This window comes from Anopheles maculipalpis, chromosome 3RL (genome assembly GCF_943734695.1).
Source record: "Anopheles maculipalpis chromosome 3RL, idAnoMacuDA_375_x, whole genome shotgun sequence".
Taxonomy (NCBI): Eukaryota; Metazoa; Arthropoda; class Insecta; order Diptera; family Culicidae; genus Anopheles; species Anopheles maculipalpis.
In genome coordinates, this window is record NC_064872.1 from 528,593 (window position 1) to 545,484 (window position 16,892).

Genomic DNA, 16,892 nt, shown 5'->3' on the forward strand with positions numbered 1-16,892 from the left:
CTACACTCACTACAACAATTCACTGCGTTTCTTTTTAGTATTTTGGGGAAACAATTCAGAAAAATACTAAAATGATGCTGCTTTTTCAAACTGAGTCGCATGCAATAAGATGGCCGGCGTCAACTTCAACTCGAGAGCTATAAACACACTGACGTGTGTTTGAAGTTTCAAGTAGAATGCATTCAAAAACAACAAGAATATTGCATACCCGATGCGTCATAAAAGGTGAAGGAATTGAAAGTCTAATAGATATAGATTTCATAATAGATTTCAAAGTCTAATTTTACTCTAGTAAATGCTGAGTCATACTATTTCTCGAGATCTGTATGAGCTTCGTTTTTTTCTGCACCGAAAAACCCGTTTCAGAATCTTATCCGTGTAGTCGGCGCTTAATATCGTCCAAATTTCATTTTCTGTTGCAATTCTGTCACCCATCAAAACAATCCAAACAAAAACACATGCTTATTTCCTCCCGGTACTAATAGCTTAGCTCTGCGGTTAGAAAATCTGTGATAAATGGCACATTCTTTTGCAAACGAACCTTCGGATCCTACCATCCCTCTTGGAGCAAACAAAGGAGGACCCCATGGGCTTGGTGAGTGTGCAATACTGATATTGTAAGTCGTGTACTGTACTTACATAAGCGTGTGGCTTTCGTAGGAGATCCGGACGACCGCCGACTGAGGAAAGTGGAGCTTGAGGTGCTAATTCCAAAGATAATGCGAGAACGTGCAAAAACAGAAAAGTGTTTGCCGGAAGTGAAAGCTTTCGAAGATTGCTGCAAGGATGCGGGTTTGTTTATGGTTGCCAAATGCCAGATACAAAACGATGCGCTCAAGGCGTGCAGTCTGGAATGGTACCGGAACGAACAGTTTAAGAAAGAATGCACCGAAATCTATTTGGCGGAACGAAGCGAATTTCGAAGAACAGGTTTGCCTAAAAAATTTCGAAAAGCTAATATTGCCGACCAGCAACAATCGGCATAATTTAGTTTCTTCAATTTGAAAATAGATGATAATTAAGTTGTTAATGATATACAACGGTAATAAGCTTCTGGCTTTGTAGTACCATCCACGTTGAAAAGAGTGTTGCTAAAATTTAGGAATAAAAACCAGTATAGCATAGTATATCGCTGAAGCGTTCAAGTGCCTCATATGCTTATAATCTCTTTTTTTTATTGAACCGTTTCTTACCGCGAGTATCGTTTTTACAACACATTTTCCAACTACAGTATGAGAACGGAATTACGACAATAACAAACAAAAGCACAAGTATCATAAAAACATCCAGCGAGTAATAGATATCCCATGACAATTTAGCTGCGTATGAACGTTCGTAATGCTTGGCACCGTTTTCAATTACATTGATGATCGACCAAATTGCTAAATCCAACGGTGGCTGAGGACGGCTGTTGTAAGCCTTTGCTAATGATTGAGCGTTTTCCTTTTTTCTGCAATGGATGTAGAACCATGAAACACAGAATAATATGTTAATCTAGCTTTATAATTCTCATTTACCCACCTTGCGCTAAGTCCTTCGCGAATACACTCCACCACGTAAGATACGTTGTGTAGGCTTTCGTAATCCATACGAACTCCAACGCCTCGATTGACCAGTGCGGCAGCATTGAGAAATTGATCTCCATATATAGGCATGGCCACTACCGGCACACCACAGTGGACAGCTTCTGAAACTCCCAGCAAACCTCCGTGAGATACGAACAGACGTACATTCTTGTGGCACAGCACGTCCTTCTGAGGAAGCCATTTCTGGATAAACACATTCGTTGGTTGATCTTCCATTTCTTCCTCCCATTTCCACACCACGTGCTGATTGAAATGTTGAAATGCTTCTATCATTGCAGCTCGTTTACTATTTGGAAGGGTAGAAGCTTTAAGAACGGATCCGAAGGATACTACAATAACGCCCTTAGACGCATCGTCCATAATTTGTTGTAATTCGGTTGGCAAAGGTTTAATGTTTTTGATGTGCACTCCACCAATTTCAATCACCGAAGGTACCAACGGTCGTGCACCGCTGAGCGTGTAATGCTGATTGACCAGTATTAACGAGGTATTGGTCACAATCTCATTCACGTCGGGTATATCTGCATTCGGAAACTTGGCTTGTAATAATCTATTATCACTTATTTGTACAGCACGGTACAAAATCTTCACCAATCTGGTAACTAGCCAATTTTCAGCTCTCTCCAAGAAAGACATTTCTTCCGAAAATGTGCTAAACTCCGATGGAATGTAGGAAGGAGTGTCGGGCAACCCGATACGGTCGTAGTGCCACGGCATTAGCGCACAGCTGCTTAAACCTACTAGAGGAGCCTGCAACATCCAAGTTATTCCTGCCATGCAATCAGTGGCAAAATATTCCATCACAACCACATCAAACGGAGCTTTACGATGGATTTCTAGTATTTCTTCGATTGCAGAAGAATTTAGTGCGGCCATGCAACTAGACACTCCCCAGGCTGCCAATTCGTAGAACTCCCTAAAATTATCGATGAAGGTTCTGCCCTTGAAATCCTATAATGAGGGAAGTTCCAAAATTAAATTACATTTTGTACCATGTTACATTACTTTAATGCTGTTCATGTTGCTGTATTCTCGGACCTCTAAGCTGAATGTATTCGTCAAAATTTCCTGTCCTTCGAAACGAAGATCGTGGTAGCCTGGTACAGGATTATCGTCCGGAAAGTAGCTGACCACTGTAACATGATGACCTTCGTTCGCCAAGCCTCTCATTATTGGGTGAAACACTTTGAAATGGCTTAGGCCGGGATGGGGAAACAGGCCTAATATCCGATACCCGTGACCAGAAGCCAGTACGATAAGCAACGGGAATATTTTCCACATCTCAATCATTCTGTAAAATAGATAAATGTGTGAAATTGAAACAACACTATAGAGATAAATGTTACTGCATTGAGCATGTTCCGCGCACCTCAACACTTTTTTGTATAAAATCTTATCAGCAGCTATTGTGACATGTGCTATTATCTCGAATTGAATGCATTGACTGGTAAATATAATTCGCTCTATGCCACCGTTGTAGAGCGCTGAATGCATTATAATTTCTAATTTTTTTTAAATTTAAGCCGAAATAACGAGACCGCAACCATCGTGCATGATATCTTGAAATGTTTAGTCACATAGAAAGCTTCAGGATATTTTCATTGTTTCAACGGAATAGACTGATTACCTAGTTTAAAGTGATATTATTAGAGCCGCCATAAGAGCATTCTGTGGGACATTTGTTGTAATTTCTTACCGTATTTACACAGCCGTTGAAAAAAACAGATTTTTTTAGAAGACGGTACTCCTGTTTCAAATTATCATTCAAAAAGTTGCAAGCACGCCCCGGACTATCTCTGCACTATACATCTTGAGCAGTTTAGAAATTCATGTATGAATCTTGTAATTTTTTATTAATTTTTTTACTGTACAACAATTAGCAGTTTTTTTGTACTGGTTTTTCCATTCAATCTAAATTTTTTTGATTTTCTTTTCGAAAATTTCTCAAAAATAAATTACAATATGTCAATGTAGCTGGTGAGCTTCATGACCGGGCGATTACCGCTGTGGTTTGTGTGTGTGGTCGCCATTTTTGTACATTGTACAGAATGCGAAAAGTCAAACATCCCAGCAAATGCGTTTTGTGAGAGAAAATGTGCTAATAAAGTGATATTCCTGTGTAAAAACGACGTTTCGGTGTGTGCCAGCATGAAGCCGTGCTGCGACAAGAGCAAGGGGATGGCGGACAGTGCAGTGAATGTGCAAAAAGCGGATGATAAATATTGTACGCATCAGCATCAGCGAACAAGTGCAGCGGCCACCAGCAGTGGTGACGGGAGATCAAGCAATAATAATAATATAAACGCAAATAACAATAGCAGCAGCAGCAGCAACAGGAGCGGCAGCGACTGCCTGGCAAGTTCTGTAAAAACACAGACATCCGCTTCGTTGGCTGCGATTAGTAGCAGTCCATCGAAATCAAGCGCGAATTCTACCACCAACGCTACGGCGAACTTTACCACAACAGCATCATCAGCACCGTCATCATCAACAAGCGCAGTGGCAGTCGCTGCTACTGCTGTCGCTTCGGCGGGAACGGGGAAGATGGTTGTTGAAAATGAACAAGCTCCCAAAAATCACGTAGACCAAACGACAGTGAAAATGAATGCTAAAAATAATGAAAAAAATTCGACACCGGTTAAGGACGCCCAGCAGAGCAGTGCAATTCGGAGTGCCGATAATGGTAAATATTAGCTATAAGATTGGCGTACACCATAAAGTAGGCTGCTTTTTCCTGTGTTGCATTTTCTCGATGAGCAGTTTCTATGAGAACCACGGGTCAAATCTCCTAATCTTGGCGACTTAGCATTGATCGAACGCAGGTTATCGCCCTAGGCGCGAGCCTTTGCAAACAGACAAAAGACGATCAGCAAAGACATCCACCATGACGGCATTTGAAATACGCACGTACATCCACAAAGTGGTGCGCTCGTAGGTGTCCCAGTCTGCTCCCCACCCCGATTTTACCAGCAGCGTCCGTACACGCCCTCAACCCCCTCAAATCAATGGTCTGCATAGTCTGCATACTTGGTACAATTTAATGATGCGTATATTAGAATGGTTGTGTGTTTTGTTTACGTGTATAATTTGTGAGCGCAGTTTCTGTACTTAGGTTGCAGAATATTGCACCAGGAAGATTAACCAAACAAGTCGATTATTAAAGGTATTAGTGGCTGATTGAACCGTTCATGAGCATTCTATTCTATTCGCCACAGAAATGAGCTTCATTCTACGAAGCATTGATACAAAATCGAAGCATTCAACACTATGACCTTCATTTGGGTAAAATTATGATTTTTGTTATTATTTTTGTCACTGTAACAGCATTATGTTGTGTTTGTTTTTATGGCCGTAGCGTAAAATACGTCAACGCAGAGCGGTCTTTTCAGAGTTGTAGTTGTTAAATCAATATTTCTTCTTCTGGTCCGATCTGGATGGATTACGGTGATACCGGTCTTCACAAGAGACAGGTCCACAGATCGAATCCCATCCTTAACTTACCACCGTAATCCTTCTTAAATTACTATTCTCAAGCTAAAGCTGATGATTCCATGCCCGAGAAATATATTAACACAAATCGACAGTATCCATACAGCATAATCATTAAATGTGGCTCAATCCTATCCACAAAATTGACTTAACAATCACTAATGGATTTGTCAATACAAATTTGCCTTCATAGTGCCGTAGTTTTCAGATTTTGTCAATAGGGAAGATAATGTTTAAAATGGGGCGGAGCGGTGGTATAGGCGACAGCGGCGCCGGTCTTCATACGGCAGGACCGGGGTTCAAATCCCATCCGGAACGTCCCCCCGTAGTGAGGTCTGACTTACCAACTACGTGGTATCGGCAGTCTAGTTAGACATTTCGATGGCCGGCATGACCTTAGAGGTCGTTAAGCCAAGAAGAAGAATGTTTAAAATAATGTGTTTTGATTCATACATAATCATTTACTTTGTACTATCTTCATTTAGGATTGACTAAGAGTCATAAAAAGAAAAAGAGTAAAGATAAGGATCGTGAACGTGATCGAGATCGAGAACGAGATCGGGATCGTGATCGTGACAGAGATCCGGACAGAGATCGTGATCGTAATAGAGACCGCGACAAGGAACGAGAACGAGAACGAGAGCGCGATAAAGTAAGCCCATAACCTGTTTGAAGGAACATAATATGACCTAACCGCAATAATTACACCTGTTTGTACGTTTGCCAGGATCGTAAACGGCGTCGTTCGGAAGACGATTCTTCCGGTCTCGGAACTTGCAAGCGTGGAACTAAGGATGCGAACAGTGCCACCATTTCCAATACAGCATTACGCACAGCAGGAACGGTTGTCGGACCCACCGATAACCATGCGTCGTCCGAACCAGCGGTTTCTTCGTCTGCTATTGCCGGAACAGCATTGCTACAAAATAAAGAAAACCATCATCAACAGCAGCTGGCCGGGTTTGCGGCAGCACACCAAACGTTTAAGCGGGAACTGGTCATCGAGACGGCTAGCTCGATTGCAGCCGTGCCGAATGCGGCCTCTGCGACCGCTTTGCTCTTGGAGCATAGTGCTGCCACAATCGTGTCACCTGTTGCAGCGGCTGCTGCTGCCGCCGCTTCCATTTCAGGCACGCCGATATCGCCGGTCAATTTATTGTTAAACTTAGAACGCAGCAAGAACGAGCTAGCGAGTGTTAAAAAGCAGGACGTTTTTATCAAGAAAGTGTACCTGCCGGCCAAGAACAAATTGCCGAAACCAGAAAAAACTCGCGAAGATGTTACGCGTACGCTAAATTTTGGCAATGAGAACGGGACAGATGGGGTGGACACAAGCGCGTCAATGATATCGCCGGTGGCTGCGACCGAACCAGTGACGGCCTTACCTACGTTGATTGGTAACGGTGGTACTAGCATTGGGTCGCCTGGCCATGCCGTTAGTAATAACACGAGTAGCCTCATATGCGTTGCAAACAGCATTGCAACCAACCTCAGCAACAACAGTACAACTGCATCCAGCAACTTAATAGCAACTAGCAATAAGTCAAATTCAAACATATTAATCAAGCTCGAGTCACCGAAAAACGTGGAAGAAAAGGTAGACATTAAGAAGGAACCGATGAACCCTAATCACCAAACCGAACCTGTGGCGCACGCGATGGACAGTACAACGGTCAACGGAACGTTGGTGAACCAGGCAGACCAGAAATTGTTGAATGGCATCGGTGATATTGTGACTCATTATGAAAATCCGGTATCAATTAAAAAGGAACCACCAGAGTGTGTACATTCTACCACAGAAACACCCGTTAAAACCACTATCCACACAGCATCAACGGAAACCACCAAGTCGGACACCCCTCATGCTGGACCTGGTGGAAGTGTGCACAAGGTCGGCAATACTGCTTCGGTACACAAGAGTGCCAGCGGTCGCGAGTGCTCACGGTGCTATAAAAGATCGAAAATTAAGCGCGCCAATATTGGCATCCAGTGTCGCAGAGGCACGGCGTCCGTCACAATATCATCCCAATCGCGGGATGGTGGAACATCGTTGAATGAATCCAGCAGCGCTCGCATCGGGTCAATTAATCGCAACTCAAACTGTACACTTCGTTCGAGGCAACTGGAAGGTTTAAAGTATGGTCGGTTCATGCGTATCGAGGTACATCCCAACGGGGGTGCATCGGTAGTACACATGTATCAGGACGAAATTAGCGTCCTATCCGAGACAGAGATGGAGGAGCTGGTACAGGAATTCTTTCAAGTGGTTTTCGCCGAAGACGAGGACGGTTATGCCGACCATGTGATGGGCATTGTGCATGATGCGGCAGCCTATCTGCCCGATCTGCTGGAACATATGGCCGAAAATTATGCCAACCTTACGGTGAAGGCAGGTGTGCTGGGCCGTAACTCGGACATTGAAACGTGCACAATGAGTCAGTACAACGAACAGGTAAGTTGGCCGTGGAAGGCTGTTCGGAATGGCAAGCTAACTAATGATTCATGTCGGATTTTTAGGTGGTAAAGAACTACTCCCATGGCACAGTACGCTATGGACCATTGCATCAGATCAGTCTGGTTGGCAAAGTGCACGAGGAAGTCGGTGGATATTTCCCCGATTTGCTTAAGCGTTTGGAAGATAATCCTTTCTTAAGCAAGGTATATGCTTTTAGTAACAGTTAGGTCGTTATATCGTTCGCCTGGCTTACACAGTGTTGTTTTACCGTTGTTTTAGGCAATGCCTTGGGGAGAACTTTCGATCGTGCAGATGGATCCACGCTTATCGAACGATGGACCAATCTTGTGGATACGACCAGGTGAACAGCTCGTCCCCACGGCTGAAATTAACAAAACTCCATTAAAACGACAAAGGTAAGAGTTGTAGTGCACTATTGTTGCAAAGAGATCTGTAGCCGAAAGAACAATGTTCATTTTTTGTACCTCTCCCAGGACACGTATAAACGAGCTGCGTAATCTACAATATCTGCCGAGGCTCTCGGAAGCACGTGAAACAATGATCGAAGATCGCACCAAAGCGCATGCAGATCATGTCGGACATGGGCATGACCGTATGACGACTGCTGCAGTTGGTAAGTGAATCGTTTGAATGCTTCCAATTTTTCTTTTCCATTCCCTTTTTACCGGTTTCTTCCTTTGGTCGACTTCAGGAGTATTGAAGGCAGTGCGCTGTGGCATACCGGACGATCTGAATCGCATCACGAAGGACGTCGTTGCTTTCGATGCGCACTGCTTCCCGCATCTGGTCGAAAAGCTGCAGCTCGATCTGCACGAGCCGCCCATATCGCAGTGCGTTCAGTGGGTCGAAGACGCCAAGCTGAATCAGCTGCGCCGGGAAGGTATCCGATACTCGAGGATCTCACTCTACGATAACGATATCTACTTCCTTCCGCGCAACATAATTCACCAGTTCCGCACGGTGACGGCCGTGACGAGTATCGCTTGGCATTTGCGCTTGAAACAGTACTATCCAGACCAGGATGTAGTGCAGGAGATCGCCAATGGGTACGAGGTCGATCCGCCGCACTATAAAGAAAAGCAAACGATTCTACCTCATCCGGTGTCGGTGGATGAGAGAAAGCATACGCCCGTTAAGCGGACGCACGATGGGAAACCAAAGAAAGTGGAACTGAAGAAAGAACCTTTCACTACAGTTCCTCATCCACCCTTGCCGGCAGGTGCATCGCCGCACTCTATCGAAAAGGCATCCAAAGCGGAAGACAGTGCTGACAGTTGTTCGCTGAAGGAAGCTAAAATCGACATGCGGAAGTTGATACGCGACGATAAGGTAGCGGCAACTAAATCCCTTCGAACGCCTTGCAAATCGGGACGGAGTTCGGTAGTTTCGAGCAAGGGTTCAGAGAAAAAAGCGAGCAACAACAAAAGCGGTGATGGCAACAGCCGTACCAGTTCTCCCTCATCGTCGTCGACACATAAGAGCAAAAGCGTCGAGGATGGTGGTGGTTCGGCAATCAGCAAGACTGGTGGCAAACATTCATCCAGCAGCGAACGCAATCGAGACAGAGATCGTGACCGCAATCGTGATCGGGACCGTGAAAGGGATCGTGACCGTGAACGGGATAGAAGGGATCAGGAGAAGAAGGACCAACGGAGTAGAGCCAAGGATCGGGATCGTGATCATGATCGTGATCGTGAAAGGGACCGTGGTCGAGACCGGGACAGAGAGCAGCAGGATCGCGAGAAAGATCGAGGACATCACAAGCATCACTGTAATTCGTCTTCGTCGTCTAGCCGCAAATCATCGACCTCGTCTTCGTCGCACAAATCTCGTCACATTAAGTCGGCGGGCACTAGGGCATCGGATGGAAATAATACGAGCAGTAAATCTTCTTCTCATTCAGCACCATCCTCGCACAGCAGCAGTGCCAGTAGTAGTCGCCGGGAGTCCACCTCAAGCGTGACACGCGAAAAGGAGCAACTACTGTCCGGTCCGGTACAAATGGTGCCACCGATCGTAACAGAAGTAGAGATCGACTCAACTGCTGCAACGCCTGTCAGTAAAGCGGCCGATCTGAATCCGGATGATTCGCTTAACAAAGCCGCCATCGCCGCCACTTCCAAAGAAAACTGCGCAAACGAAAAGATGGCTCTTGGGAAGGATGGAACGAGACAGGATGACGGTTGTTTGCAAAACGTTGCGACTGTGATAGCTTCAAGCGAGGCAAAAAGTGTAACGATGCCATCTCCGAAACACCCTAACACGGTCACGCAAACGTACGACGAATATGTTGCTCCAACAGCAGTCAAGTACGGAAAGATAGAAAAGGAAAAGCAAACAAATGGTGATAGTATCGCTCCAGATGTGTCGCCTGCATTGAAGCGGATAGTGTCGGAGAATACTGCGAATGTACCGGTTGGTCCGGTGCATCCGCTTCCGCAAGTTCAGCCACCACTACCCATCTCATCGCCTCCTTTAGTCCCACCACCACCGCCTCCACAAGACCACCGTGAAACACCAACGTCTGCTTGGGAGCAAATTGATGCTCCGTCCTCTTCAGTTGGTGCGAGAAAAAGTATTCAACAGACGACCAACGACGCTAGCCATCAGAGCAATAGCAGCAGCATCAGTAGTAAACGCCATACTTCTACTAGCACCAGTAGTAGCAATAGTGGTAGTAGTTGTAGTAGTAGTTGTAGTAGCAGCACTAGCTGTAGTAATACCAATAGAGATAGCACTAGTGATAGTACCAAAACTGGCAATAGCTGTATCACCGAGCGCAATGTCGATGCTACTGTCCACAGCAAGAAGCAATCCAATGATTTACTGAGCACGATAATGGCTAGCATGGAAGGATCGACGAATCGAAGTGCTTCAAACTTTTAATCAACTGTACAAAAATATTCTTCTCCTCTCGTTCTGTTTGTGTGTATGTGCGTGTGTGTTTAGCCGGCACTGTACAAAGTATTGTGTTGCGATAGAGCTGTCTGAGCATCCTGTCCAAAAGGCTTCAAATGTGATGATGAACAGGAGAGGTGCGCTCATTCCTTCTAAATTATTCATCGTTAGTGTTTCCAGAATTGGTTCTCTTTTTTGTACTTATTTTACCGCAATATTGGTCCTCGGTTACAGGACGCCACCACTATTCACTATGGTCACAGTTGATTGATACAGTTGATTCTATTATGATCTCTTTTACCATGTACTGCGCATATGCTTTATGTGATCATGATTTTCGATTTATAGATATCACCAACTTGCACGGTTATGCCACTGTTGGTCGCCTAGATATCTGTTTCATTATGGAAAAAGGTTATTCAGATCTCGCGATCGTTGTATATAAGGCTTTACTAATAATCCATGTTAACAGCTGTTGGCTTTGATGGCCAATCGTGGACTTTGTTTAGCTGTATTATTTTAATATCAATATTAAACGATGTGGTATAGCAGTTTTATGTTAATGTTATTCTTCGTCCCCCGCAGAACCGGAGCGTATCGATGTAGTTAGCTCTAGCGATTGATGCTGCTTTAGTTTAGTTCCAACGGTCATTAGAATGTAGGAACGGATAAGTGTGTATTGGAGGATCAGGATCAAACTTACGGACAACTGCAAATCTCGTTGATATGCCTACAGCATACAGTCGTTTGTGACGACACTGGAAATCGGAAATACCGGAGATTCGTTCAACAACAGTCATCCAGTGTTTTGTTCCCTCGCGTAATTATTTCGTGCCGGTTTAATGTTTTAATTTATATAATTTATATTTTAATCTAAATGCTTAAGCTCTTTTCAGGCACGTACCCTTATTTTAACCGAAATAATACTATGATCACGTCTGTAATGATCAGTTTTGTATCATGCTGTAGCTTAGCCCTTTTTTGTTCTGGGAATAATCTTAAGTTGAAAAATGTGTAACTAAAGCTTTCGAGAAAAAGTGCGAACGTATGCATATTTGTTACAGTGGTGAAAAATGTAATGATTTCTATTGTACATTTTCTCAGACAAATTTTAATACAGTCTTGTTGAATATTCGGCCTGATTAGTAATGCCTTCCGGGAGCAGTTTAGTGAAAATATATTGCTCTCCCATGTGTCTCCATGGCTGACAACGGAATCGGCATAGGTTCGTACAATTGATTGTTATCACATACAAAAAAATCCCCGCAAATATTGAATATATGTACATCCTATCTGATTATTGATGCCTTCTTGCCTTTTTCTTTAATTCTCTCCGTCAATAATTATGATCCAAAATGTTGTCATACATTTCGGAGTTCTTTTGTTTGCCGGTCTTGATGCAAAGATTTTGCGACATTCCAAATATCAATGATGAATAATATTATGTTATAGTGACTGCACTATCCACGTATCTTCATGATGCAAAATCAAGTCACAGAAGCGCAGAAATGAAAGGAGTAAAAGAACAAACAATTTCAAAAGCAAAACCATTTCGTTCACAGCTCCATGCTTCGAGATCAGAACGCATTACAAGAAAAAAAGGGCGATTGTACTGTACATTTGCATCGATGCGACAGAGAAACCAAATAAATTGAATAAATCGTACCTGGTAGCATGTATTTTAAGATAAAATGCAAATAAAAACTGGTCGTTGCACTGTCAGGTGTGTAGATTACAGAACAGAAGGGCTTGAGAGGGAATACAAAGCACTAATAATAGGATGTTCTCAACTGTGCTTCGGTTATACATCAACAAGCCGGGAAGTGGCAGCATGTTGTTAGTAGAATGAATTGATCGAAATCGCTTTACGTGGTATGCGTTTTAGACCGTATCCTCCACAGTAACGTTTACAATTTCATTCAAACGAAATAACGACGTGTAAATCAAAAAAAGGCAAAAGAGATTCAAAACTAATCCAAGGCAAACGTTAGGACATTTTTACCATAGAAGGAAACAAGCAAACACTGGTTTTACAAGGCATATATCGCACGTATGGAGCGGTAAAGTGGCAATAAAGTATGCAATGCAAGTGCATAATATTCGAAGCGACAATGCGCGTTGATAAACTGAACTGTCCAAAAGGACAGAACATAGATGTATAAAGAGCGTAACTGTAGGCAAATCACTACATGGTATGGTTCAATATAGCAATCATTAATATACTATTTGCAAATAAACGAACAAAGAATTGTCCAATCAGTAATAAAACTATATTGATCTCATTTGAATAGAAGACTGCTGTAACGGTTATAAAAACAGTGAGAATTAATGGTTTGAAAAGTGTAAATACTTCAACTGTCAAATTACGCGTCCAAACGAATTGACCACTGTGCAAAGTGTACACTTGTTGACAGTTTCTGAAGTGTTTTTGTTTCACGCAGTACTGCGAATCTCGCTTATTTCGTTATCGTCTTTTGTGCTGATCACTCGGAAGAGGCAGTGGACCGTCCAGCGCTACAACAGACGATTTTTTGCACAAAAACAAGGATTGACAAGTGTTACAACAAAAAAGTGCAGCAATTCAATAGTGAAAAGCAAACGAATCCTCAAACGCAGTTCCAAAATGGGCATTACAAAAGTGTACGTGGTTGGTGTAGGCATGACAAAGGTAAGCTGGGCCGGGTACAGAGTCCACTTTAAACAGCATTGTAATTGCACCGTGTACACCGAGAAAACACCGCAGTAGAAGGGATAGCACACGCAATGGCGCTCTTGGTAGTAGGAGGGACGTCAGCAGTTGTAATTACACATTTCACTATTCAACCTTTGCCAATAGATCGATCATTAGGTTTGCCATCGAGATCGAGATTCAGTCGTTCCCGGCGTTGGATTAGTTTTCCCCCAATTCTTTTGACGATCTTTTTCGTTTGAACCTAATGATCATTAAATAGCGACCGTCTATTAAGCGCAAGGTCTTTTCGTTCCAATTTGTGAGTGCTTCGAGAGGGAGGGAAAAACGACGCACATACCTTCCGTACAGAGTAGTAGTCAAAGGAAGCAGGTGGATGTAACGCACTGCACCGTGTCTCGAAGTCGTTTGAAATATGTCACCCTCACAATGCTCTTCCGCGAAGTAAACTGGTTCGCCGGATCTGAATGTACCGAATTGAAAGCGGTATCGAAACCATCATTCCCATTGCTTCCATCCTTACCGCCAGCGGCGTACTTTGCACCCAGCGGAGTGATCAATATGCGAATGAACAGGTTTCATCTTCACGGATGTGTTTTGTTTGTCGTTCGTTCTCCTTTGCGCTTCTGCACAGTCCCGTGAACCGTTTTGGAGGAACGGCGACGACGACGAAGCAGTACGTGTGAGATGGATGTCGCAAGAAGGCAAGCATTTGCGCGAGGTTCCACTTCACCAAGCAACAGGGCGGTAGGGAGTCATTTGAGCCGTTCGGCCTGATGTTGGCTTCGAGCACTATTATGCAACAACGGCGTGCGTTGAGTAGTAGGGTCTCTTAAGCTCCACCGTAGACATAGGTCGGCTACGATATGCATTGTTCCTTCATCGTTCACACCGTGTACATATTGCATATAGCAGTTAGTCTTAACTACTGCCGGGGTCAGCTGGTTGTTTCCGAATGCAACGAAGACCTGTTATTGGAGGTGTTATTTTGGGGTTGTTTCATGGACTTGGAACTGGGGTGTAAATCGCCTCTTCTGATATGAAAATATGCAATTCATTCCATGCGATATGAAACATTTTATTTACGCTTTCAGAAGATAACAGAATCGCATCTCATTCATCGCCCGTTCGTACATTGTTTGTTGCTGATTTATATGGAACTAATGTAGCTTTTGATCGTGGTCCGTTTACATCAAGATTTGTTCCATTATCCCAATGGTGCTGTCTTAAGGCAGGAGAATTTGTTCGCAAACTGCCATACATTCTAATCTTATCAAACTGCCCGATGCCGTAAATGATCCTTTCGTGGCATGTTTACAGCGTTCGACCGAAAGGAAGCAAACGCTAGCCTGCCTTCTTATCGCAACTGCGTTGTACATATTATTCTTATGACACGGCACATTTTTTCCCTTCCGTCAATGTATGCCACCACTTTCCCTCTCAATCGTGGAAAGAGATCACTCACATATTTATTTGTTTATTTAAGAAAATTGTCCGCCAAAGTTTTCCTAAATCACTAATGGTTCCTCTTCCCATTAGTCAGGGGGTATGAAAAAGATTATTAGTAAAAGAAGGAAGATTCACGAAAACGAACAACGAGGTTTATCGCGTAGGGGCGTAAAGGGGGATGGCTGATAGGACAGCAAGGGCATAAAGTTCAGTTTACAGGAGACCTGCTATGAAGCTAGCACGGATATTGAAATGTCTTTCTTCAATGGGCTTTAGCCCAAGAAGACGACAACGGATTCAGAAACAGAACCTTCTTTGATAGATCTAATAGAGATACGTAACAACAGAGAGCTGAATATACGTCTGCGTCTCGAGTAAATCCTTCCTTGCTTCCTTCCCCCCCTTCCCTTTAGTTCGAAAAGCCGGGCCGCCGGGAGGACTTTGACTATCCGCAAATGGCCAAAGAAGCGGTCACAAAGGCGTTGAATGATGCGAAAATCCAGTACAGCGATGTACAGCAAGCAACCGTCGGCTATGTGTACGGTGATTCCACCTGTGGGCAGCGCGCTCTGTACGAGATTGGCTTTACCGGCATTCCGATCTACAATGTCAACAACAACTGCTCCACCGGCTCGACGGCACTGTTTCTTGCGAAGCAGCTGGTCGAATCGGGCAACAATGATTGTGTGCTAGCGCTTGGGTTCGAGAAGATGGAACGTGGCTCGCTAACCTCGAAGTATCTGGACCGAACGAATCCGGTCGAGCTACTGGTGACGGCAATGGCTGAGAATCATGAAATCACGGGCGCTCCAATCTCGGCCCAGCTATTCGGCAATGCCGGTGTGGAGCACATGAAGAAGTACGGCACCAAGCCAGAACATTTCGCAAAGATCGCGTACAAAAATCATAAACATTCCACCAACAATCCGTAAGTTTGGAGGCAAAGCACGTATCTCGGCATGGTAGCATCAGAGTTTGTTTCTTGCTTTTCAGCTATTCCCAGTTCCAGGACGAATACACTCTGGAGCAGATCCAAAAGTCACCGGTTGTGCACGAAATTCTCACCAAACTGCAGTGCTGCCCGACCAGCGACGGTGCTGCTTGTTGCATTGTAGCCTCGGAAAGCTTCGTCAAACGGCACGGTCTTGAAGCACAGGCAGTCGAAATTATCGCCATGGAAATGTCCACCGATGTGCCTAGTTCGTTCAGCGTATGTAGCCGTCGTTGATCATTGACATTGCCCCGTATTGCAAAAAATCGTTTCTGTTTTGCTTTTTTTAGGAGGGAAGCGCTATGAAGATCGTAGGCTACGACATGACGCGCAATGCCGTCCAGAAGGTGTTTGCCAAGACGAACTACAAACCCCGGGACGTGGATGTGGTGGAACTGCACGATTGTTTCTCCGCTAACGAGCTGATCACGTACGAAGCGCTCGGTCTGTGCGAACCGGGCAAGGCGGGCGATTTTATTGACCGTGGCGACAACACTTACGGTGGCCGAGTTGTAGTGAATCCCAGTGGAGGGCTGATCTCCAAGGGACACCCACTCGGCGCAACCGGATTAGCTCAATGTTCGGAACTTTGCTGGCAGCTGCGCGGCCAGGCCGATAAGCGACAGGTAAAGGATGCCAAGCTGGCCTTACAGCACAACATCGGGCTCGGTGGAGCAGTGGTCGTGGGACTGTATCGCTTGGGCTTCCCGTATGCGAAGCGTCCGGTGAATCCTAGCCTGACCTCGGCGGGAAAACTGAAGGACACGCCGGACGGTTTCCTGGTGACACCATACATGAAGGTGCTGGAGGAAGCGATGCGCGATGACAAGGACAACCTAATCGAAGGTGTGCGAGGAATCTACGGGTTCAAGGTCACCAATGGACCGGACGGTGCTGAGGGATACTGGGTGATTAACGCAAAAGTTGGCAAGGGATCGGTCCATTATCGTGGCACGGACAAACCCGACGTCACCTTCATCATGAACGATATCGATGTCGTTGATCTGATTTCGGGCAAGCTGAACCCACAGAAGGCATTCTTCCAGGGCAAGGTGAAGGTGCAGGGCAACATGGGCCTTGCGATGAAACTAATGGATTTACAAAAGCGAGCCAATTCGCGCATTGAAGAGCTGCGCGCCAAACTGTAGAAGAGTTACAGGGGAGAAAGTCGGAGAAGACTGTGCAAGTAAGGAGGTTAATGGGTGATAATCAAAATCAATTGCTAGTTAATGATTCGTTTATTTTATCCGGTCGACGAAAAACTTTATATCCTACGATGCAGGTTCTTTTATTTTTTTCATAATAAAAACAAAA

General features: G+C 44.5%; 4 protein-coding genes across 4 annotated transcripts; 3 read left to right on the plus strand and 1 right to left on the minus strand.

The window, feature by feature from the left end:
* Window positions 1-465: 465 nt before the first annotated feature.
* LOC126565595 (COX assembly mitochondrial protein homolog) lies at window positions 466-993 on the plus strand. Its single transcript, XM_050222787.1, has 2 exons — window positions 466-595; window positions 661-993. Exons 1-2 carry the CDS (start codon window positions 517-519, stop codon window positions 984-986), a joined length of 405 nt encoding a protein of 134 aa, XP_050078744.1. The 5' UTR covers window positions 466-516; the 3' UTR covers window positions 987-993.
* A 165-nt stretch (window positions 994-1,158) lies between these two features.
* LOC126565976 (UDP-glucosyltransferase 2-like) lies at window positions 1,159-2,876 on the minus strand. The gene is made up of 3 exons (XM_050223177.1): window positions 2,625-2,876; window positions 1,522-2,537; window positions 1,159-1,450 (listed from the first exon to the last, which is right to left on the minus strand). Exons 1-3 carry the CDS (start codon window positions 2,874-2,876, stop codon window positions 1,159-1,161), a joined length of 1,560 nt encoding a protein of 519 aa, XP_050079134.1.
* A 729-nt stretch (window positions 2,877-3,605) lies between these two features.
* On the plus strand, window positions 3,606-10,444 carry LOC126563792 (uncharacterized). Its single transcript, XM_050220533.1, has 7 exons — window positions 3,606-4,269; window positions 5,561-5,727; window positions 5,803-7,527; window positions 7,593-7,733; window positions 7,810-7,946; window positions 8,025-8,164; window positions 8,243-10,444. The coding sequence occupies exons 1-7, from the start codon at window positions 3,735-3,737 to the stop codon at window positions 10,435-10,437; spliced, it is 5,040 nt and encodes a 1,679-aa protein (XP_050076490.1). The 5' UTR covers window positions 3,606-3,734; the 3' UTR covers window positions 10,438-10,444.
* Window positions 10,445-13,021: 2,577 nt separating this feature from the next.
* LOC126564466 (sterol carrier protein 2) lies at window positions 13,022-16,737 on the plus strand. The gene is made up of 4 exons (XM_050221528.1): window positions 13,022-13,117; window positions 15,001-15,515; window positions 15,581-15,797; window positions 15,869-16,737. Exons 1-4 carry the CDS (start codon window positions 13,073-13,075, stop codon window positions 16,724-16,726), a joined length of 1,635 nt encoding a protein of 544 aa, XP_050077485.1. The 5' UTR covers window positions 13,022-13,072; the 3' UTR covers window positions 16,727-16,737.
* Window positions 16,738-16,892: the final 155 nt, after the last annotated feature.

Excerpts from the sequence above, each read along its gene's own strand:
- LOC126565595 (XM_050222787.1), top strand. The coding sequence starts at position 517 with ATGGCACATTCTTTTGCAAACGAACCTTCGGATCCTACCATCCCTCTT. Across the intron at positions 596-660 it reads AGGAGGACCCCATGGGCTTG|GAGATCCGGACGACCGCCGA; the intron begins GTGAGTGTGCAA and ends TGGCTTTCGTAG.
- LOC126565976 (XM_050223177.1), bottom strand. The coding sequence starts at position 2,876 with ATGATTGAGATGTGGAAAATATTCCCGTTGCTTATCGTACTGGCTTCT. Across the intron at positions 2,538-2,624 it reads CGAATACATTCAGCTTAGAG|GATTTCAAGGGCAGAACCTT; the intron begins GTCCGAGAATAC and ends CCCTCATTATAG. Across the intron at positions 1,451-1,521 it reads CGCGAAGGACTTAGCGCAAG|AAAAAAGGAAAACGCTCAAT; the intron begins GTGGGTAAATGA and ends CATCCATTGCAG.
- LOC126564466 (XM_050221528.1), top strand. The coding sequence starts at position 13,073 with ATGGGCATTACAAAAGTGTACGTGGTTGGTGTAGGCATGACAAAG. Across the intron at positions 13,118-15,000 it reads TTGGTGTAGGCATGACAAAG|TTCGAAAAGCCGGGCCGCCG; the intron begins GTAAGCTGGGCC and ends CCTTCCCTTTAG. Across the intron at positions 15,798-15,868 it reads ATGTGCCTAGTTCGTTCAGC|GAGGGAAGCGCTATGAAGAT; the intron begins GTATGTAGCCGT and ends TGCTTTTTTTAG.
- LOC126563792 (XM_050220533.1), top strand. The coding sequence starts at position 3,735 with ATGAAGCCGTGCTGCGACAAGAGCAAGGGGATGGCGGACAGTGCAGTG. Across the intron at positions 7,734-7,809 it reads ATAATCCTTTCTTAAGCAAG|GCAATGCCTTGGGGAGAACT; the intron begins GTATATGCTTTT and ends CCGTTGTTTTAG. Across the intron at positions 7,947-8,024 it reads ACTCCATTAAAACGACAAAG|GACACGTATAAACGAGCTGC; the intron begins GTAAGAGTTGTA and ends TACCTCTCCCAG.